Source organism: Vanrija pseudolonga, chromosome 6 (assembly GCF_020906515.1).
Source record: "Vanrija pseudolonga chromosome 6, complete sequence".
Taxonomy (NCBI): domain Eukaryota; kingdom Fungi; phylum Basidiomycota; class Tremellomycetes; order Trichosporonales; family Trichosporonaceae; genus Vanrija; species Vanrija pseudolonga.
The window spans coordinates 1,430,280-1,449,449 of record NC_085854.1 but is presented as its reverse complement, the minus strand read 5'-3'; the positions used below and the strand labels follow the sequence as shown (position 1 = coordinate 1,449,449).

The following is a 19,170-nucleotide window of genomic DNA, read 5'->3' as shown; positions in this document are numbered from 1 at the left end:
ATAATATCAATGTCGTTACCATTCGTATAATGCTCTATAGTAATCATACAGCGCTATAATGTTACTCTAATCTAGCTTTGCTGTCCGAGCTGCTGCCCGCGTCGGGGCGGTACGTCCTGATCGTAACCGCCGACTCGGACTCGAGGCGCGGGCTCCCGTACGCGGCGTTGCGGGCCTCCTGTCGTCGATCACGCTCCAGGAGGTACAGCGTGAGGGTGGTCCAAAGGGCCAGCAGGATCGCGTACACGATCACAGCATTGTACCCCTTCTTCGCTGCGGGGAAGTCGCTTGTCTTCCAGTAGATGTTGGGTCCGATCGCCTGGACGACATAAGCAAGGTCGTTGCCTAGCGCGACGACCAGCGCGCGCTTCTCGTTATCGGCTGCGAGGATCTCATTGAACCACGCAAGGATGAGCGGCCCGGCGGCGTGAAACACACCCATTGACCAGTAGAGCGCGAAATGCAGCCTGATGTCGTCGTACAGCGGAAGGTCCTTGAGGACGAACGCGAAGGCCAGCGAGCCCAGCACGCCGGTGTAGATGAACGGCCAGCGCCGGCCGCCGAACACGCCGTCGGACAGCCACGCGTAGCTCAGCCCTCCGATGATCGTGAAGCCCGTTGCTACAAGTGGCAGCGTGTTGATCTCGGGGATGGTGAAGCTGACGCCTGGGACGGGAGGCGGATCGTTGTTGAACGTCTGGTGGGTCAGAAGACGTCACTCTGTTTACCCACCTTCATCCAGTACGGCAGTGCACTGTGGATCCCGCCGTTGTTCCAGAACACGTAGACGAAGGGGAGGACATAGATGTGCCACGACTTGAACAGAGCGTGGACACGGGCCTTGGTCCACGGCTTCTTGCCAGTGCGGCCCACCCTCCGCATTCTCTCGATCGCAAGCTCGTGCTCCTGCGACCGGCGTCAGCAGAGCCTCAACGACGTACAGCAGAGGGGTCGCCCCACACCCACCTCCTGCGTAAGCCACCACTCCTTGGTGTCGCTGAGCGGGTTGCCCGGGAGGAAGAAGAAGCCGAGCAGGGCTACCGGGAGTGTGATCACAGCGTCGAGCACGAACAGCCACCGCCACCCCGCGAGCCCGTACACGCCATCAAAGTGCTTGAAGGCCGCGGCTTGGAGGAAGCCGCTGACGATACCGCCGACGCTTCCCGCGAGCCAGAAGATCATGGCGCGTTTCCCGATCTCGCGCGACGTGTACCACCCGCCGAGGAGGTACAGGATGCCAGGGTAGTACGCCGACTCGAACAGGCCGACGAGGAAGCGGAGGACGTAGAGCGACTGGTACGACGTGACGCGGTACGATGCGAGCGTCGCGAGGCCCCAGAGGAACTCGAGCTGCACGTTAGCTCAGCCTAGTCGACACACACTCACTGTCGGGATGACATAGCGCGGGGACACGCGCGTGAGGACCATGTTGGACGGGATCTGGCCGATGGCATAGCCGACCGTCCAGACAGTCACGGCGTGCACGAGCTCGTCGCCGTCCATCCCGAGGTCCTCCTTCATGCCGGAGAAGAAGGCGTTGTGGATGTTGGCTACTGGTCAGCTGTGTCTGTGTCTTCGCGGAACGGCTTACTCTGGTCGAGGTTCCTGTGTATCGTCAGCCACGTCGATCACACAACACCCACTTGAGAAAGTAGCCCAGGGAGGCAAAGGTCAGCAGCAGCGCGTCGACCTTGTTGAGCAGCTTGCGCTCAGCGGGCGGGAGGTCGAACGTGTCCCACAGGCGGCCCTTCCATGTCGGTTCCCGCGGCGGCTCGCGCCACGCGTGGGCGGTGAGCAGGGGCTGCTCCTCGACATCGGCCGTGGAGTGGTAGCTCGGTGTGCTCTCCTCGCTTGAAGCCGAGTCGCGCCGTCCAGCCAGCAGGGCATGCTCCTCGTCGGGCTGGTCCGACAGCTAATGTCAGCCAGCAGTCCCAGCACCTAGCTCACCCTCGACGACAGGCGTTCCAGGCGGTGCGTCATGGTGTCTCCCTCGTTCGTGCGGTGGGACGCAGCCGCCGACGACGACGACGACAGCACTCTTAAAGCATGGCTCTCGGTGTGTCCGTCACGCAGAAGCGCCTCTGCTTTGCTCAGCATTGTGAGGTTGAGTATGCGTCACTCCGCCATTGATTTGCGTTATGGTTGTCATTCTCCTGCGCGGGGCCCTGGGTTCAGTGGTGGTGTTATCAGTAGGCTAGAGCACGCCATCGTTCGGCGACCTGCGGTGGGTGGGGGAGTCGCTGTTTGTGTCCCTCGGTGGAGACAACCGAGCCGCGGTACCGGCGGGCCAGCGCCGATGTACATGTACCGAGGGCAGGGCTGGGGAGGTGGATGAATTGAAGGTGAATGGATGCACCAAAGAGTGAGTGAAGTGGAGGTGAAGAGGGCGATCGCCAACAGCTTACCGGCGGCACCATCCTCCCTGACTGCAACCGACTCTGGCATCTCCGCAGATCAACACCTGCATGCATCCCCTTCACGCATGTGCATATGTAAGCACTGCTTCAAGCACTGCTTATGGAACACAACCTCTACCAGTTCACTATACAGATGCCCCACAGCACTACCCACCATACAACCCTGCACATTAGAGCGCCAGCACACGATCAATCACAGCCTCGTCCGCGTCCTCCTCCTCGAGGAACACCACGTCGTCGTCCGACGCCTCAGCATACGTGCGTCTGGCGGTGTTCCTCCCTGAGCGGCGTGACACTGCCGACGAGCGCGGGGTTCGCAGGCCGTATGTTCTGCTGGGCGACTCGGGGGCCTGCTTCTTCTTTCGCGGCGTCACGATCTCCACGACGGGTACCAGCACGTGCCGCCTGCGCGAAGGCGCACTGTCCGTGTTGCGCACAGCGCGCCGACTGGGGCCGGCTGATGAGTCGTCTGCCGACGAGAGGGTGAAGTCGAGCCGGCGCGCGACGGAGCTCGTGCCCTCGTCGTCGTCGCTCGAGTCGCTCCCTACGCACTCCGGTTCGCTGCCCGCGCTCCGGCTGTCCTCGCTGGTCCCGCTCCACCTGTCAAAGTATGACGTAGAGCTTCCCTCTGCCCACAGCAGCTGTCGCCTGCGCTTGCGCAGACGGCGCGGCGAGTCGGGCGACGTCGGGGGTGTCATGATCGAGGCTGGGGCGTGCCGTCTTCGCAGGCTCCGCACTGCACTTTCCGAGCTCTCCGCGGTAGGCATGGCTGTCGTCTCGGCGTCGAGCAGGGAGTCATCCGGGTCGTAACGCCGTGCCCCCGGCCTCGACGTGGCGTAGGGCCGCGCGTACGTCTTCGCGCGCTTCTTCTCTCTCTCCTTCTGTACTGGCGGAATGTCGAGCTCCACATCCCGGTGCGGCTGGGGCAGTGTCGTCCGCCGGCGGGGTGCTTCATTGAGAAGGTGGATACCGCCGAGATATGGGTGTGAGCGCCGAAGCGACGCGCCGTAGAATGTGTACGTCTCGCCTTCGGGAGTCCTCCACTCCGCGAAGCCCTTCCCTGGAGGGTCAGAAAGGCCGCCGATACTGAGACCCACCATCGTGCACGTAGCTCCAGCCGCCAGGGAAGTGATACGTGTACGACTTGTCGCGGCTGCGTGTCAGCTCACATGGAGGTCGTCGAGCTCACTTGACGTAGCGGTACACCTCGTCCCCGGCATCGTCGCGGAAACGCTCCCACTTGGCGCCCTGTTGTCAGCGGAGCGAAGCAAGGAGCCCACTCACCCTCGGGCTCACGCCGTGGCTTATGATCCTGTCCCTCGGGACCTTATATCGGTCCGGGTTGACTGGTGGCATGGTGTGCCAAATGGAGAGAAAGGAAGAGTGACAAAGGGAGGAAGGGGGTGGCTCAAACGAGTAGAAGTGCAGAAGTGCCAGAAGGAAGCATCAGTGGCCAAAGTCGGAAGGTGGGAAGTCGGCGGAATGCGGGGCTCCAAATGACATTTTGGGGGAAGGGTGGTCGCGTCTGCCAGGGTGTGCGGCAGCATGACGATGACGAGCAGCCCAAATACATGCATAGATCAGGGCGATGTAGAGAACATGGTGCGAGGGTGTAGTAGATGCACATGGCGTGCGAGGACCTCCCCCCTACTTCTTGCCAGAGCCCTTGCCCGAGCCGCCCGAACCACCCGAGCCACCGGCTGGGGTGTAGGACTTGGTGGTGGCACCGGAGGGCGAGGTGTACGTCTTGGTGGTGCCGCCCGAGGGCGAGGTGTACTGAGTGTAGCCGGTACCTGCGGTGTCAGCTCGCCTCACATCCGATACCCTCACCGCTGTTGTAGTACGTCGAGCCGTTGGTGTTCTTGTAGTAGTACGACTCGTCGCAGCTGCGGTCAGTCATGAGCCGAGGGTGCGTCGCGTACTTGGAGTAGTGGTAGCCCTTGTTTCCAGCCTCGTCGACACGCGTGTCGTACTTGTTGCCCTGGGGTGTGAGTGTTGCCACTGGTATGGGACGCACGTCGTTGTTCACGCCGCGGGAGGTGATCTGGTCGGGCATGGTGGATGAGATTGGGTGAGTAGGTTGGTTGGGGATGGGAGGATGGGCACTGCAGAGCGGGTCTTTATACCTTTGGTGAGGCTCCTGCGTTCTGACGTGCGAAGGCCGTGGGGCATAGGGCGGCACCGTCTGATAGCACACTGTTGTCTAGATCATACAGCAGAAGACGTCCGCCAGCCACAGGGGCCACAGACATCGTGCGGTGCCACACATCGCCCTGGGGGCGTTGCCCTACGTCATGTGTAGACCTTCATTCAGCTATTGGGTTACTTGGACTTCAGAGGAGAGCTTGCACCTCAGACTCGACCTTCGACATCGTTCTTCACCTCCCAATTCGCCCTATCCCGCCTACTTCTTCCCCGAGCCGCTGTTGGACGAGTACGACTGCGAAGTGTTGCCGGAGGGCGAAGTGTACGACGAGTATCCGCTGCCTGGCGTGTCAGCTCTGGGAAAGACACCCTCACCCACCCGAGTTGTAGTACGTCGAGCCGTTCGTGTTTGAGTAGTAGTACGACCCGTTGGTGCTGGGGTCAGCTATACCCCGGGGGCCAGCTCACTTGGAGTAGTGGTACCCCGTCGAGCCCGAGCTGCTCTGGCGCGTGTCGTACGAGTTGCCCTGGAGCTGAGCGAGGGGGAGTGTGGGACGCCTACCTGGCTGTTGGTGCCGCGCGAGGTGATCTGGTCGGGCATTGTGGTGGGTTGTGGGATGTGGGAAGAGGGGAAGAGATGTGACGGCAGTGAGCGAGGTCGTGAGGCCAACTAGCCCGTCTTTATGCACCTCGACGACTGACGCCATAGAGGTCCGTGACCGGTTGACTGGACTGCCACTGCGGTGATATCCGGCCGATGCCGGTCCTTATCAGCCGAGGATAAACCTAATGGTTCCAGATCCACTTTTCTAATCAACTGCTTATCTGGATTAATCCTCCGAACGCTGACAACGTTTGCATACGTGACTTGTTTCCCTTCAAACTCTCATTGCAACCCGGTATCCCCCCTTCTCTCTTACAGCGCGTAGTGGAAGTGCGGGTTCTCGCGGTCGGTCAGATCCTCCGAGTCAGCCGCAAGGGGCTCGTTGCCCTCGGTCCACACGCGCTTGCTGTTACGGTGCGCGTACAGGAAGTGAGTGGCGATGAGGAGCAGGATGGCGACGCAGTACAGGACCACGATGCTCGTGAGGGCCGGAACGTAGCCCGGGGCGTCCTTCTGCCTGAAGGTCTGCGGGCCGATGAGATTACCGACACAGTCTGCAGTCAGCTCGCCGCACGCAGCGCAACACCCACAGAAGATGAGGAACATGGCGTTGGCCGTCGTCTTCTTGGTTCGGCCGGCAACGTTGGACGTGAGGAGCGAGATGGCGAGACCGAAGGCCGCGGCATACCCGAGGCCGCTGGGAGGTTCAGCATACAACCTCGTCACACTACTCACAGGTTGTACCCGATAAACCGCACGATCTTGTTCTTGGCGCCCCAGACCATCGCCACGCCCACAAGGCCGATGAGCATGGGGAGGACGGAGACGAGGGCGCGGCGACGGAGCTTGCCCGCCAGCCAGGGGAAGAAAAGAACGCTCGCGACGTTCCATGACCCGGCCGTGCTCATAAGCAGGGTCGACTCGGCGGCTTCCTGTCAGCTACAGTATCCCTCTCGGAGACCCACTGAAGCCCATAGACTTGACGACGATGCCGTAGAAGTTGAGCAGGCCACCCGAGGGGATCATGATCGTGAGCGAGACGAGGCACAGCAGCCACACCGCGGGGTCGAGCAGCGCCTCGCGCACCTGGTACCACTTGAACCTGTTGTCTGTCGTGCCGAGCTGGTTCTCCTTGGTGCGAATGCGGGCGAGCTTGCGGTCCTCCTCGGTGAGGAACCACGCCGTCTCGGGCGAGTCGGGGATGAGGAACATGAAGGCTACGCCCACGACGACCGTGATCGCCGCGAAGAGGATCAGGAGCGCGCGCCACGACGCAATGCTCAACGTCTTGTGCAGGCTGCCCATGGCGAACGCGTACGCGACCGAGCCGCCGAAGATGACGCTGCCCGCCTGCGTCGAGTACCACACGCCGGTCCTGAGGCCCTGCTCACTGACGCGGTACCACTGGGCTGTGAAGATCGTGAGGGCGGGGGTGATGGCGCTCTCGAGGAAGCCGAGCAGGCTGCGGGGGTGAGTACTACAAAGATCCCAGCGCGGCCCACTCACAACCGCGTCACCATGAGCCCCTTGAAGTCCTTGCACGCCGCCATGGAGCCCAGGACGGCGCCCCACACGATAATCGTCAGGCCTGTGACCTTGGCGAGCGGCCAGCGCTGCTGTGCCCAGCAGAGGGGGTACTCGCCCGCCAGGAAGCCGAGGAAGAAGACGGACCCGAGCCATGAGTACTCGTCCATTGTGAGCTTGGTGTCGGGGATGATGCCCATGATGGACGCCCACGTGAGGCCAGTCTTGTCGAGCTATGCCGGGTGTGAGTTCCTTCCCCTTCTCTCTATCTTTGACGACCCACGTATTGCAGCCCGTACACGGTGCACAGGAGCGGCATGAGGAACCAGTCGATGCGGCGCCGGAGGCGCTTGTTGTCCGCCTCGGAGATCTCGTCCTCGCCATTCTGGCTGGTCGCGGAGCGCTTCTCCGTGTCGACGGGGTGGAGCGTCTCGATGCGCGCGGCGGTGCTTTTAGTCTTCTCGTCGGCGTGGATTCCAGACATGTTGTTGCGCGGGTGTGTGTGGCGTGTGTCCTGCCCCCGTGGAGCTCCAGTGCCTCTTATACCCCTTGCCTGTCCTGTTCCCGGATACCCCGGCGAAAGCGAGAGCCTAACGCGTCCCCGCTGTACCCGGAATCGAGCGTCAGCAGGGGCTACACGCAGCAACCAGCCAACCTCAGCCACAGCCCACTCCCGTTTCCCATGTCGCTTGCAGTTGCGGTTGGTCGCGACGGGCAGATCGCTGGAATCAACAAGAAAGTGCCACGTTCAGGCCAAGACCCGCGTCCGCCACAGTGTGAGTCACGCACCATGACACGCGCTGTCCTCGATGCCAAGACATGTCTTCTCCACTCACGCACAGCGTCTTGCCCACCCCACACAGCCTACAAGCGACGCCACGATCGCCACGGCCCCGCCGGCGACCCCGGTGCCTGCTGCGGATAGCCTGGGACAAGGGAGCGAGACCGCCGTGGGCTGGTGAAAGTCCGCGAAAGTCGGCGCACCCCCACACCCCCCGCGAACAAACGAGTCACTTGATCGCCAGCCCATCCTTGGTCGCAGGTCTGGGCATGCACAAGCGATAAGGTGTCACCTGTCGTATGTCAACGGGCGCCGGTGGGTCCCACGGGCGGCCACCTCGTATCAGGGCTGGCTAGTGCGGGGTGTTGGAATTTCCAAGGCGATATCCAAGGCTTCCCACTGTGACGGGGGCAAGCGATACCCATCGCCACAGGCTAACACAGAGGCAGATCTGGGGATAGGGGATAGACGGTATCGACGGATTGTGGGGCTGCTGTGGGGGTGCGCTGTCACTCGTCGTTGGCTAATGGCACATGTCGAGCCAGAATGGTGCCCTCGACGTGTGCGGAGGGGGCCACCAGCCCCGTCGGTCAGCTGCCACATCGTCCCTGGACCCCGCTCGGGCTCGAGTATCTCGCCTAGCCATCGGGCATCGGGCTATCTGATCTGATATCGATGTGCTAGTCTGAATGGACTGTTGCCTCTGTTGACTTGTTCTCTCTCTGGACCTCTCCCGCCGAATTGTTGCTGTCGCGCCGCCGTCGGCCAAGCTCGCTCGACTGCTCTGGTTGTATGTCGCTGCACGAGGTGCCTGCCCCTGCCGCAGGCTAGAGGAGCCGCCACCGGGTCACGTCGACAAGGGTGATGCTATCAACGGGCGATACAGCCCGGCTCGTGCTGTGGTTAGGTGGCCTCGACACGTAACAGGCGGCATGCAAAGGCACGGTCTCGACTTGGCGGCCACGCTCACTGTCAGAGCTGATCACCCGAGCACTGCAAGCAGCTGGCGCACACTGCGCCACTTCCCTTCAGTACGAGTGGACGCATGTACGTTGTGCGCTGTCTTGCCTTACATGCACCGCAACCCAACCCTGGCCACTGCCTACCCGCACTGTGCGCCGCATGCAGGTTATATTGTCTCGCCAGGGCTGCAAAGTAACGGTCGTTAGACACACGGGATGAAGAACCTGGTTTGAGACTTGTCAGTGTCTCAGATCAGTTTCGGACCGGGGTTCGATTCGCACTCGAGCTCACTTCTACCACTAGGCGAGTGATCCTGAAGGGGGGGGTTACTTCATTGCTATATAGTTCTATATCATTACAGGGATATAAAGAGGGCATTACAAAGTCCATAAGGACAGCCGCCAACAGCTGAGGGGCCAGCGGGATCAGCCCACAGGATAAGATCATGCACCCAGACAACAATACAATCCCAAACACCACCAATCCAAACCCACAAAGTAACCTCTTTTTGGGTGTAATCACTGATCTGGATATTGGGATTAGAATGGGGCGGGCGAAGATCTGCAGTATGACAGACGATCGAAGGCTTGCCCGAACACGCGCTCGGAGACAAGTGGCAGATCGCGGAGTAGGAGGCGCGCGCCCCTACGCAAGGACGTACTGTATCTGCGGCAACCCTCGACCCAGGTCAGATGGTTATAGATAGACGCTGGGGTCCCACGCCAAAGTACAACACCCTCGGCGTCAGTAACGTAGTCATCATCGCGCAATTGTGCCCCGTCGACATCGACGCGTGCAGGCATCGGCAGATCTGCACTTCTGCTCCCGCCAACAGCGACGCGACGGCGCAAGGCCTCTAAATGCCTACCACCACCACGACCTCACCTGCTGCCTGCCTCCGATCCAAGCATCCCTGTGGGTCCAAGCATGGCCCATGGGAATCCGCACCGCGGTCAGGGGAGGAGGCCACTTCCGCTGCTCGACGCGCCCTACCTCTAAATGACGGCGGGGCGGGGCGGTGATGGTGGCGCCGACTCCGACGTCATCGCCAAGATCGTTTGTGGTGCGCCGCCAGCTTCGCACTCGATGCCCGCAGCACCACTTATACACACCCTACGGGCCGGCGCGCCCCCATCTCCCCTCTCTCGCTGAACGTTCATCGGCCCCACCGCGCCCTGCGACAATTGAGCGACACACGTCGCCGAGGTATGCAGGCTCCCTCGTGCATGGGACCAGTGTGGCGGCTGCCAGGGTACGCCTTGTATTCGGCGCGTGCGCGTGGCGCGAATCTTCCCACACCTCTCTTTAACGTCCAGGCAATCTAATCGATGCCACCACCAGGCCAGGCCCCCCAGCCGGCCAGGCAGCGGGCAGGTTTGCTCGTGTGTGTGATGTTTGCGCGTCTGTGTGGCGGGCGTAGGCACCATGCCGCCCTGCGGCGCACAGCTCACAAGCTACAAGTGAAGGGGACAAAGGCCAGCCCACGGCCCACAGCCAGCGGGCGGGGCGCAACAAAGCCAGTGCACTGGTACGCATGGTGCGTGTTGATCACCACGCGTAGCATTCTCCACGTACCCACGTCTCGTTTATCCAACGTCCCCCGCACCACAACCACGCGCAGCAATGTCCGCACCACCCCTGTTCCGCGCGCTCGGCCGGCGCACGCTTGCGCTGGTATTCGTCTGGGTCTTCGGCTTGGTCCTTCTGGTCCCTTTGTTCGGGGTGACGAACCCCGTCGCGGGGTGGGCCGTACCCACTGGCTGGGCGAGCGACGCCTGCGCGGGGTGGGACCCGCACGCTGCGCCAGAGCTCGACCCACCACAGTGCCTCCGCGCGCGCCAGTTCCGCCAGCTGCAGGCGTTCCGCGCCGCCGAGGGGACCGAGTGGCAGCTGGGGTGAGTGGGCAGCAGAGCAGAGCTGACGACGGCAGTAACGGCGACATGCGCGCGCGCTCCGCGCTCGACCGGCTCGAACGCTGCGTCCTCGGCCTCATTGCCTGCCCCGAGCGCCCGCTCGTCCTCGGCGACATGTGGTACATCTTCGTCAAGGGGCACAGCGAGAGCGGCGAGGCGGTGTGGCTTGGCGACGTGGTGTGTGCGGGCTCGCGCTTGGCGGGCACTCGGGCTGACACTCCGCAGCAGGACGCGGTCGAGGAGAACGGATACGTCTTCCTCGCGCTCATGCCGGACCTGAGGAGGGCGTACAAGAACTGGGCGCCGACGCGGCTGCTCAGCGAGCTGATGTGAGCTATGGTGTGTGCTGGCGCCGCTGACACGCACGCAGATACCAGTACTGGACCGACGCAGACCAGTCGTTCAACTGCCTGTCGGACCCGCGCTGCGTCCGTGCCGAGGACTACACGCCCGCCACGAACGCGAGCTACCGGCACGATCTGGGCGCCGTGCCGCCGAGCCAGCTCGGCCAGCTGCCGTCGTGGCGCGTCATCGGGGTGTCGTTCGTAAGTCCCTCGCAACTGTCCAAGCTAGCTCACGCGCACAGTGGGGCTCCAGGCCGTTTTCGTTCGACGGGGCCGGCCAGAACGCACAGTACCTTTGGGGCAAGGCGGAGGGCGAGGAGTGGGCGTGGCACACGCTCGGGGCGAAGTGGCAGATTGTGTAAGCGGCACTGGGTGGCTCCTGTGCTGACCGCCAGCCCGTACGATTACCCCGGCCACTCGTACCTCCCCCTCAGCATCGAGCAGCGGTGCCTCCAGGCGCCGGTCGTACCGTACACGGAGCGCAAGGACGCGGTCCTCATCCTCGCAAAAGAGAGCCGTGAGCCGTCCCCCGCTGCCGGCATCGGCACTGACCCGCAGCGTACTTCTACCACAAGGACTACCTGACCTCGGCGTGGCCGCGCATCGTCGCGGACCTCAACGACGCCGGGGTAGAGGTCTGGTCGACCGCCAAGATCGTGAACGACAAACCCATCCCCGCGGGGATCAAGCAGCTCGGCCAGCTGAGTGCGGCAGAGTACGCGCGCACCGTGGGCTCCGTGAAGGCCATGCTCGGCGTCGGCCTGCCTGAGATCTCGCCGAGCCCCTTCGTCGCAATGTGCAAGGCGACGCCCGTCGTCATGCCGTACTGGGACACCCCGTCCGAGTCGGCCTGGGCGCCGTTTGCGTCCCGGTACGCGCAGCACGGGATCGTGAGGGCGCTCGGGGAGCCATATGCGTACAGCTACGATATTCGGAACACGACCGAGCTCGTGGCGCGTGTGATCGACGCCGTCGGGACCGAGATCCAGCCGTTGTAAGTCGCCACGCACGCCGCTTTACGCCGCTCACGCCGCAGTGTTCCGCAAGACATGACAATGGCCGCGGTCCGCGAGCGCACCCGCGCGTTCCTCCGCACCGACTGGGAAGGGCTGTACGACGATATCGTGGCGAACAATGGCGGGCGGCCCCCCGCACACGACGATACCATGATGGAGCGGTGCTTCGCCTCGGGCAAGTGCCGCCCCGAGCTGCTGGCGCAGGGCGCTGTAGAGTAAGTAGGAGCAGTGTGCATAAAGACATAGAGCGGCGAGGGAGAGGAGAGGAGGGCGATCATGTATTATATCTAGCTGCAAAGCAGAGGGACTCGCGGTCTCGTGACTTGGTAAGCGGGCAAGCCAAGCACAGTTTGCGCCTTGCGCCTCGCTCGATCTCAACGATCGCCGTTACCGCTCCATCGGACCGGCGAGCACGGCAGGGCAGGGCGTCGCCGCTCTGCGCTTGCGAGCATTGCTTCTAACAATCATGCGCCCTCCACATCGATTCTCGGAGACCCCCTCTGCACTGCTGCCTGCGTGCCGCCGTGGTTGTTTGCACAGCTGTGCCGAGGAAGAGCTCCGCAGAAAGGTGACAGGTTGACTCGAATCGCTCAATCTGCCACTTGGTCATGACGACGGGTCGCGTGGGCAGTACCAGCCGTGCCTGAGCCACACCAGAACTCTCAACCACCTGCAACTTGTCCAAAAATTCGAACTTGAGCCGTACTCGGTCACCCTTGCACTCCTCTGCATCGCACGGCACACACCGACCTCCTCACACACACACACCGCGGGCATCTCGACGCAGCCCCCCCGTCGCCCCGTGCAGCTCGCGCCACCTGTGTATACTCGAGCCCACAGCGCGCCGCGACACCGTGCGCCTCCTTCCTGCTCCCTTCGACTCACTCGCCTCCTCCTCGGAAGATCTGTCCGCCGCACGTCCCTCCGCCAGACGAGACGTCATGAGCCGTGGCGTCGAGGCTGAAGCCGGCAACGGCGCCGGCCCCTCTGCTTCCCCCCTGCCCGCATCGGAAACGATCAACCCCCTCGCGCTGCACGTCCGCCAGCTGCCCGGCAGAGGCCGCGGCGTGTTTGCCTCGGCGGCGATTCCTGCAGGGAGCGTGCTCGAGGAAGCGCCGGTGCTGCTTCTTACAAAGGAGCAGTGGGACCAAGGACGGATGGACGACACGGTCCTGGGTGAATATGGCTTTTGCTGGTCAAACGGCGGCATGGCGCTCGGATTGGGAATGGGTGAGTCGGGACGGCGGGGGAGGTTGTGGTGGACGACAAGAGATGGAAGAGAGTGAGGGGGGGCCTTGGAGTGACTGGCCAGTTCGACCGACGCTCGATGCACTGGCCGCGACATGTTTTCTTTCTTTTCATTCTTTCTTCTGCGTCGCTTGCCATCGAGACTGCCCAACTAACCACCCTCCCCCAGCCTCCCTGTTCAACCACTCGTCTACACCAAACGTCAACTTTGTGCGCAACACGGCCGCCAACACCATCACATTCACCACGTCGCGCTCCGTCCAGCCAGGGGACGAGCTGTGCATCTGCTACTCGGCCGACGAGACCAAGCTGTGGTTTGTCCCGAGCCAGGGGCGCAAGCCGGCGCTGAGCGACGACGAGGGAGACGGGCTCCAGCGGCTGGCGGCGCTCGACGTCGAGGACAGCGACGACGAGGCGCGGGCTGAGCGCGCTGCTGCCGAGGCCAAGGCAGCCGCGCGCGAGACGAGAAGAACGCTCGGCGGCGCGACACACAGCGCAAAGCAGAGACGGCGCGAGCGGTTCAAGAACAAGATGGCAACGTCGTCGACAACGACGACCCCCGATGCCGCCGGGGCGGGTGGCGCGAGTCACAACAACACACCGGGCGCTGCAAACGGAACGACGATTCTCGCGCCCCAACCATTACAAGCAACGGGCAGTGCCTTGCCTGGTGTGACAGGATCGGCGGGGGAGTCGTCGTCGTCGTCGTCGTCTTCGTCAGCGTTCAAGGCAAAGTCGATATCGTGGGCCGAGCGCCAGCGCCGCGACGAGGTGCGCGCCGACCTGCCCCCGCCGCTGCATTCTGTTGCCGCCAAGTCGCGGCACGAGCACGTCGGCGAGGTGCACCTCACGGCCGACTTGGAGTTTGACGTCGCGCCTCCAAACCAGCTGTCGACGCCGCTCGCCCAGGACCAGTGGGACCTCATCTACCGCGCGCGTGGGCCGATCGAGATTGAGGAGGAGGCTGAGATGGACAACAGCGCGACGAGTGGGTGATGTTTGTTTGGTAGTGAGCACCCCGCTAACATCACAGTCCCCGTCTGGGTCGTCGACGTCCCCGACTCCAAGCTCACACGTCACGTCCTGGCGTTCACAAAGGACGGCTTGCCGGTCGACGAGCGCATGCGGCATCTGAAGCGTGTGCGGAGGGTGACCGACGAGACAGGCGAGCACTGCTACGTCGCGCTGGCGATGGAGAGCTCAATCACGCCCGCGGCGCTCGTGGCGGCGCTCGAGGCCTTTTCTCCGCTGCTGACGGGGCTCGAGCCGAGCCTGTTCAACGTGCCCAGAGCGGCGGCGCGCACGTCGGAGCAGCTCAAGATCAGAAACAAGATCTGGCCGGTGCTCTTCTCGCCTGCTGCGCCGCGGCCGCTCGACGCGCGCGGGACCACGCTGGGCAAGTACGCGTGGATCCGGGCCGGCATCCACCGTGTGCTGGCGGATGCGCGGGCGTCCGCCGCCGCTGGCGACTTGCCAGTCGCCGTATACTGCGCGTCGCCGCCCGAGTCGATCTGGCCCCAGCAGGACGGGTTCATCCCCCCGACACCGGGGCTGCGCGCCGCCGCGCACGACACGCGCGTGAGCGAGGCCCACCCCCTGCGACATGCCGTGCTCAACTGCATTGCCGAGATTGCGCGCCTGCGCACCGTGTCCCCCTTCTCCGAGATGAACCCGACCCGCAACGGCGCCGACTACCTCCTCACCTCGCTCAGCCTCTTCGTGACCCACGAGCCGTGCGTCATGTGCTCCATGGCCCTGCTGCACTCGCGCGTGCGCGAGGTCTACTTCCTCTTCCCGCGCAAGCGCGCCGGCGGCTTCGAGGGCTCGTACGGCGTCCACTCGCGCCGCGACCTCAACCACCGCTTCGACGCGTGGCAGTACTGCGGCGACCTGGTCGACGTCGGCGAGCTCGCCCAGTACGACGTGCCAGATTCCTACGAGATCTAAGTCGGGATGTGTGGTAGTGGACATCTAGTTCTGGGTGCCTGTCGGTTCTCTGTCGTCTTGCATTATGTACCCTTCTATGCATGCTTGCATTGGTGATGGAGTTGAGTTGAGTTATGGCTACTCTATGACAATTGATACAGCTCGGCGTCCTTACTACACGTGCCCCTTCTTTATGCTCTTGTTGACGAACCCGACGTTGAAGTGGAGGAGGGACGAGATGTCGCGCACCCAGCCGGTGCCTCCTCCAGGGCGCTCGATACACGGCATCGGCCACTCGGACTTGCGGATGACGACCGAGTCGTTCTTGTGCAGCTCGCAGACCTCGCGGCCGTCGATTGACAGCTCGGCTGGGGAGCGGGCGCGGTCGGATATCTGGGCGTGGGGCGTGAGTTGGGGGGGGCTAGTCAGAGAGGGCACTCCAACTCACCTGCAGCCTGACCTCGCCTTGGCCGGGCAGGATGACTGTTCGGAACGAGAGTGAGCGCGGCGCGATCGGCGTGAGGAGGAGCGCGTCGGCCTCGGGGTGCGAGATTGGTCCGCCGGCCGAGAGGGAGTAGGCCGTCGAGCCAGTCGGTGTGGAGAGGAGTAGGCCGTCCGCCTGGGCTAGGGTTAGCTGGTTGAGATGCCATACCGCGCTTCACGCACCACTGCCTCGGTCAAGTGCTGGTCGTCGTAGAACGCGTCGACAATGGTGAGGTGCGGATGCCGTCCACGGTGCAGGGTGACCTCGTTCATGACCTGCCATCCGTCCTCGGACACGTCGCCACACCGCTCGAGCAGCTCCCCGTTCGCGTGGTACGGGGTACATGCCAGCCTAGCGCGGTTCAACACGCTCACGGGGCCGTTGAGCGCCTGCTCGAAGGCCACGGGCATCGAGTCGATGTGGAACGGGAGGAGGAAGCCGAGCGAGCCCATGCTGAAGCATAGCACGGGCGGGCACTCGCCCTCCGAGAAGAGATGGGACACGTGCAGCACCGTCCCGTCGCCGCCTAGCGTGAGCACCATGTGCGTGTGGAGCGGGAGGAGGTGCGCGTCGTCTGGAGGTTAGCGAGGTCGGTCGTGGCAACTCACGCGGCCCGACGACGTAGAGCTGCTCAAAGTTCGGGTGGTCGCGCGCCGTGTGCGCCTCGACGAGAAGCCGCAGATGGGGGTAGTTTGTTGTCAGGTGGCTGGGGAGAGTCAGCAGCGTGCTCGGCAGAAGGCTAGCAGACGCACGAGAGCACCTCGCCCATGGCCTGGGTCGTGCGCGCGTCGTTCGGCTTCTGGATGAGCAGGATAGAGGTGGGTGGGGACGACCACACGCTGGTGCGATGTCTGGGGTCAGCTGGCTCCCGTCAACGCAGCTCACGTCGGCGAGCTATGCAGCGGGCTGTCGGGGTCGATCGACTCGTCGGGCACGTATGGCCTCAGGCGCGGTTTCCTGTCGTCAGCAACCTCGAACAGACGACACGACCCACTTGGCGTTCTCCCATGGCGCGGGGACGCGCAGCTCGCGCAGCAGGTGGATGGCGCGGAGGCGTGATGGCCCGGCAGTTGCGGCGCTGTGCACGCGCGGCAGGCCGGCACGCACGCCCGCCAGTAGGGACGAGGGCAGGCGCATGGCGGAGTGTGAGATGCAGTGGTGGCGATGTTGATGCGACAGCGATATCACCCCAGCCATTATCATTCCCCTCGCCTCGCTGCGAGTCATCGGCCAGGCACGGCACCATCATCCGACTTTTGTCGACTCGGGCAACGACCTCCACCTCGCGGCCCGCCCGTCGGCATCGGCATCATCGCACTGACACCACCACAACAAACACCACATTGCTCAACCCACCGACAATATGTCCGGCAAAGCCCCACGCGCAGGCCCGGGCCCATCAGCCGCCGCGCACAAAGCCAACCCGGAGCGCAGCTACACCGGCCCCAAGCCCGAGAGCTTGCCGCGCCCGCGCACGCCGGCCGAGGCCGAGGCCTTCTACGCTTCGCTCGCGAAGAGCGGTACCGGCCCGCCGTTGCCGCGGTTCTCGCGCATGATCGGCGTGGCGGGCTGGGTTGCTGGAGGGTGTGAGTGTGCCTACCGAGGGGAGGCCGCGGGCCGACGCGAGGGCGGAGCGTTGAGGAAGCCCGGCCGTCAAGGCGACCCCGAAGAACGTGGCTGACACCCCGCCCAGTCGCCGCCGCGTACATGGTCCTCTACTACGACTTTGGCAACACGAGAGAACACGTCTTCTCGCCGGTGAGTGGTGTGTGTGCTGGGCTGGTGTCGGCAAGGTGGTGGTGTCGCACCACCACGCGGCAGACCCGGACGTGGTCCGCGCAGTGTAGCCCGACCCGGCGGTCACAACCCCCCTCCCCACACCCCGCTCACACCCCCAGATCCGCCGCGAATACCACAAGTTCACCGACAGCCTGTTCAACCTGTCCGCGTCGGAGCGGAGCATGATCGAGGCGGCGAGCAAGGACGCTGCTGCTGCTGCTCCGGGGCCGGCGGCGGTAGCAGTGGCACCTGCCGTCAAGTAGCCGACCGACACCCACCCCCGCATTCTACACCATTCCACACGACATTACACTGCATGGTTCTGCTGCTCGGCTGCGCGCTCGGCGTGCGATTCGGGTATGCATAGGAAGAGATATAGACACTGTACGATGCTAGAAGATGCTTTTGAATCAAGTAGCGGAGATTGGGAGACCTCCGTCCCACTTGTGCCACATCTCGTTTCTGGAATCCCACCCAGCGGGATTATTGAAAATTCGCCGAGGCGTCAGTTTCGAGCGATTTTCTTCCGCACCAGCCTGGGCGTGTTGGGGTGAGGGCTTGCTGGTGCTGGTGCAGGCTGGCTGCTCTGCTCGCTGCTGCGTCGCCGCTGCCAACAGACAACTTCGAGCCAAGAGTCGTCCGCATCCCTCAAAACCCCACGTAGACGACGTGAGTAGGACTGCACCGACACCCAGCTCGACACGCTCGACAGCGACACACACGCACGACCTCGACAACTGACACCTGCTAGCACAAAACCCGCGACAACCTCGCGAACTTTAACCCCGACAATACAATATGTGCGTTGAGACAGACCTGTGGACGTGTGAGGGCGTAGCTGACACCCAACAGGGCTCACTCCAACGTTTGGTTCTCGCGGTGAGTCGTCGAGCGCGGCGGCTGGGAAGGACGGGTTTGGGCTGGATGGGATGGGAGCGCTGGAGTGCGCGGAAGGAGCCACGAGGAAGGGTCTGGGGCACGGCAGAGGACACAGCATGAGGAAGGACAAGGACGGCATGGGTGGCGACGGCAACGACGGACACGGGCACACGAGCGGCTTCGCCTGCGTGTGCGGCTCGCCGCTGCTGTCGTCTGGACGAGGGAAACGCTGGACTCGGACGGAGGACCTTTTGGCGGCCAAATTGCGAATGTGCGCACACGCGCACACGAGTCCGACAACGCCGTCACTACACCCAACGGACCGCCCGATCGTCCTCAAGCGCGCGCCTCTGCCCCTCCTTTGCGACCCCTCCTCGTGCACGCCGTCCGCGCAAGGCACGCCGCCGCTGCTATAACACACCCGCGCCGAATCTAACATCCACAGCCCCCGTAACTACGGCAAGGGTTCGCGTCAGTGCCGTGTCTGCGCTCACCAGGCCGGTCTTATCCGGTGAGTTTGGCGTCGTGTGTGCCCGTGTAGACGATGCTAACACCCCGCGCAGCAAGTGGTACGTTTGGCCATCGGCGCGACGAGACGACAGGCAACGGGATACTGACTCTACAGGGGCCTTGACATGTGCCGTCAGTGCTTCCGTGAGAAGGTGAGTGCTGGCGTTATAGTCCTCTAGAGCATCACTAACACCTCCCAGTCCAAGGCCATGGGCTTCGTCAAGGTTCGTTGACTTTGCGACTCACGCATGCGCGTCGACACCGAATCAATGCTGACCCTATTCCAGTACAACTAAGCTTCCAGTTTTCATTTGACTCGTGTTCAATTGAGGGCTTTGGCGTCTGTATATGTGATGGCATCATCAATCTCCACATACATATGGTGTGGCTACTGCGTCGTTGTCCTCGGCGTGTGTCGGCGCTGCGCTGCTCATCTGTGTTGATCTGTGCATCCGTGTCTTGTGTCTCCGTAGTGATCGTTGGTCTGCCCTTGACTGTGCATGTGCCACAGGACGGGAAAGTTTGCAAAGTGGCCGGGATTTTTTTGCAAGCACTGCTGGGTAGGAGAAATTGATTCCGTGTAGTTCTGCCATTGCCGCTGAAGGTTGCCTTGGACCTGGTTCGCGGCAAGCAGACG

General features: G+C 63.2%; 9 protein-coding genes across 12 annotated transcripts; 3 read left to right on the top strand and 6 right to left on the bottom strand.

Annotated features, from left to right (window-relative positions):
* Positions 1 to 61: 61 nt before the first annotated feature.
* On the bottom strand, positions 62 to 1,980 carry liz1_11 (Pantothenate transporter liz1; the record flags this gene model as incomplete). Its single annotated transcript, XM_062774872.1, has 7 exons — positions 62 to 697; positions 733 to 906; positions 967 to 1,350; positions 1,387 to 1,553; positions 1,592 to 1,605; positions 1,644 to 1,900; positions 1,948 to 1,980. 7 exons carry the CDS (start codon positions 1,978 to 1,980, stop codon positions 62 to 64), a joined length of 1,665 nt encoding a protein of 554 aa, XP_062630856.1.
* Positions 1,981 to 2,470: 490 nt separating this feature from the next.
* On the bottom strand, positions 2,471 to 3,821 carry LOC62_06G008336 (uncharacterized protein). Its single transcript, XM_062774871.1, has 4 exons — positions 3,702 to 3,821; positions 3,607 to 3,665; positions 3,515 to 3,570; positions 2,471 to 3,477 (listed from the first exon to the last, which is right to left on the bottom strand). Exons 1-4 carry the CDS (start codon positions 3,771 to 3,773, stop codon positions 2,588 to 2,590), a joined length of 1,077 nt encoding a protein of 358 aa, XP_062630855.1. The 5' UTR covers positions 3,774 to 3,821; the 3' UTR covers positions 2,471 to 2,587.
* A 243-nt stretch (positions 3,822 to 4,064) lies between these two features.
* LOC62_06G008335 (uncharacterized protein) lies at positions 4,065 to 4,473 on the bottom strand (the record flags this gene model as incomplete). Its single annotated transcript, XM_062774870.1, has 3 exons — positions 4,065 to 4,210; positions 4,248 to 4,398; positions 4,435 to 4,473. The coding sequence occupies 3 exons, from the start codon at positions 4,471 to 4,473 to the stop codon at positions 4,065 to 4,067; spliced, it is 336 nt and encodes a 111-aa protein (XP_062630854.1).
* A 229-nt stretch (positions 4,474 to 4,702) lies between these two features.
* LOC62_06G008334 (uncharacterized protein) lies at positions 4,703 to 5,202 on the bottom strand. The gene is made up of 4 exons (XM_062774869.1): positions 5,125 to 5,202; positions 5,031 to 5,095; positions 4,942 to 4,997; positions 4,703 to 4,904 (listed from the first exon to the last, which is right to left on the bottom strand). Exons 1-4 carry the CDS (start codon positions 5,161 to 5,163, stop codon positions 4,822 to 4,824), a joined length of 243 nt encoding a protein of 80 aa, XP_062630853.1. The 5' UTR covers positions 5,164 to 5,202; the 3' UTR covers positions 4,703 to 4,821.
* A 276-nt stretch (positions 5,203 to 5,478) lies between these two features.
* Positions 5,479 to 7,174, bottom strand: SPCC417.10_13 (putative transporter; the record flags this gene model as incomplete). Its single annotated transcript, XM_062774868.1, has 5 exons — positions 5,479 to 5,863; positions 5,902 to 6,094; positions 6,132 to 6,628; positions 6,673 to 6,923; positions 6,974 to 7,174. The coding sequence occupies 5 exons, from the start codon at positions 7,172 to 7,174 to the stop codon at positions 5,479 to 5,481; spliced, it is 1,527 nt and encodes a 508-aa protein (XP_062630852.1).
* Positions 7,175 to 10,057: 2,883 nt separating this feature from the next.
* MGAT5_0 (Alpha-1,6-mannosylglycoprotein 6-beta-N-acetylglucosaminyltransferase A) lies at positions 10,058 to 11,926 on the top strand (the record flags this gene model as incomplete). The annotated part of the gene is made up of 7 exons (XM_062774867.1): positions 10,058 to 10,329; positions 10,365 to 10,676; positions 10,718 to 10,892; positions 10,934 to 11,049; positions 11,087 to 11,208; positions 11,250 to 11,685; positions 11,728 to 11,926. 7 exons carry the CDS (start codon positions 10,058 to 10,060, stop codon positions 11,924 to 11,926), a joined length of 1,632 nt encoding a protein of 543 aa, XP_062630851.1.
* Positions 11,927 to 12,419: 493 nt separating this feature from the next.
* On the top strand, positions 12,420 to 14,902 carry tad3 (tRNA-specific adenosine deaminase subunit tad3; the record flags this gene model as incomplete). Its single annotated transcript, XM_062774866.1, has 3 exons — positions 12,420 to 12,937; positions 13,125 to 13,943; positions 13,989 to 14,902. The coding sequence occupies exons 1-3, from the start codon at positions 12,649 to 12,651 to the stop codon at positions 14,900 to 14,902; spliced, it is 2,022 nt and encodes a 673-aa protein (XP_062630850.1). The 5' UTR covers positions 12,420 to 12,648.
* A 153-nt stretch (positions 14,903 to 15,055) lies between these two features.
* On the bottom strand, positions 15,056 to 16,522 carry pos5_1 (NADH kinase pos5, mitochondrial; the record flags this gene model as incomplete). The annotated part of the gene is made up of 7 exons (XM_062774865.1): positions 16,360 to 16,522; positions 16,251 to 16,322; positions 16,118 to 16,216; positions 15,974 to 16,071; positions 15,548 to 15,939; positions 15,330 to 15,500; positions 15,056 to 15,274 (listed from the first exon to the last, which is right to left on the bottom strand). Exons 1-7 carry the CDS (start codon positions 16,500 to 16,502, stop codon positions 15,056 to 15,058), a joined length of 1,194 nt encoding a protein of 397 aa, XP_062630849.1. The 5' UTR covers positions 16,503 to 16,522.
* A 172-nt stretch (positions 16,523 to 16,694) lies between these two features.
* RPS29_2 lies at positions 16,695 to 18,913 on the top strand (the record flags this gene model as incomplete). 4 transcript variants are annotated; one of them, XM_062774862.1, is made up of 6 exons in its annotated part: positions 17,534 to 17,694; positions 17,997 to 18,023; positions 18,469 to 18,534; positions 18,649 to 18,685; positions 18,734 to 18,757; positions 18,821 to 18,913. In XM_062774862.1, the coding sequence occupies 6 exons, from the start codon at positions 17,534 to 17,536 to the stop codon at positions 18,827 to 18,829; spliced, it is 324 nt and encodes a 107-aa protein (XP_062630845.1). In that variant the 3' UTR covers positions 18,830 to 18,913. The 4 variants fall into 4 exon arrangements, with proteins under 4 accessions (XP_062630848.1, XP_062630845.1, XP_062630847.1 ...); XM_062774861.1 differs by adding an exon at positions 18,139 to 18,408 and having other exon boundaries at positions 18,734 to 18,913; XM_062774863.1 differs by having other exon boundaries at positions 18,734 to 18,913.
* Positions 18,914 to 19,170: the final 257 nt, after the last annotated feature.

Bases quoted from the DNA above. Each gene is read 5' to 3' on its own strand.
- LOC62_06G008336 (XM_062774871.1), bottom strand. From the start codon at position 3,773: ATGCCACCAGTCAACCCGGACCGATATAAGGTCCCGAGGGACAGGATC. The intron at 3,666-3,701 runs GTGAGTGGGCTC...CGCTGACAACAG, and splicing joins GCCACGGCGTGAGCCCGAGG to GGCGCCAAGTGGGAGCGTTT. The intron at 3,478-3,514 runs GTGGGTCTCAGT...CTGACCCTCCAG, and splicing joins CTGGAGCTACGTGCACGATG to GGAAGGGCTTCGCGGAGTGG.
- LOC62_06G008334 (XM_062774869.1), bottom strand. From the start codon at position 5,163: ATGCCCGACCAGATCACCTCGCGCGGCACCAACAGCCAG. The intron at 4,998-5,030 runs GTGAGCTGGCCC...AGCTGACCCCAG, and splicing joins ACGGGGTACCACTACTCCAA to CACCAACGGGTCGTACTACT. The intron at 4,905-4,941 runs GTGGGTGAGGGT...CTGACACGCCAG, and splicing joins CTCGACGTACTACAACTCGG to GCAGCGGATACTCGTCGTAC.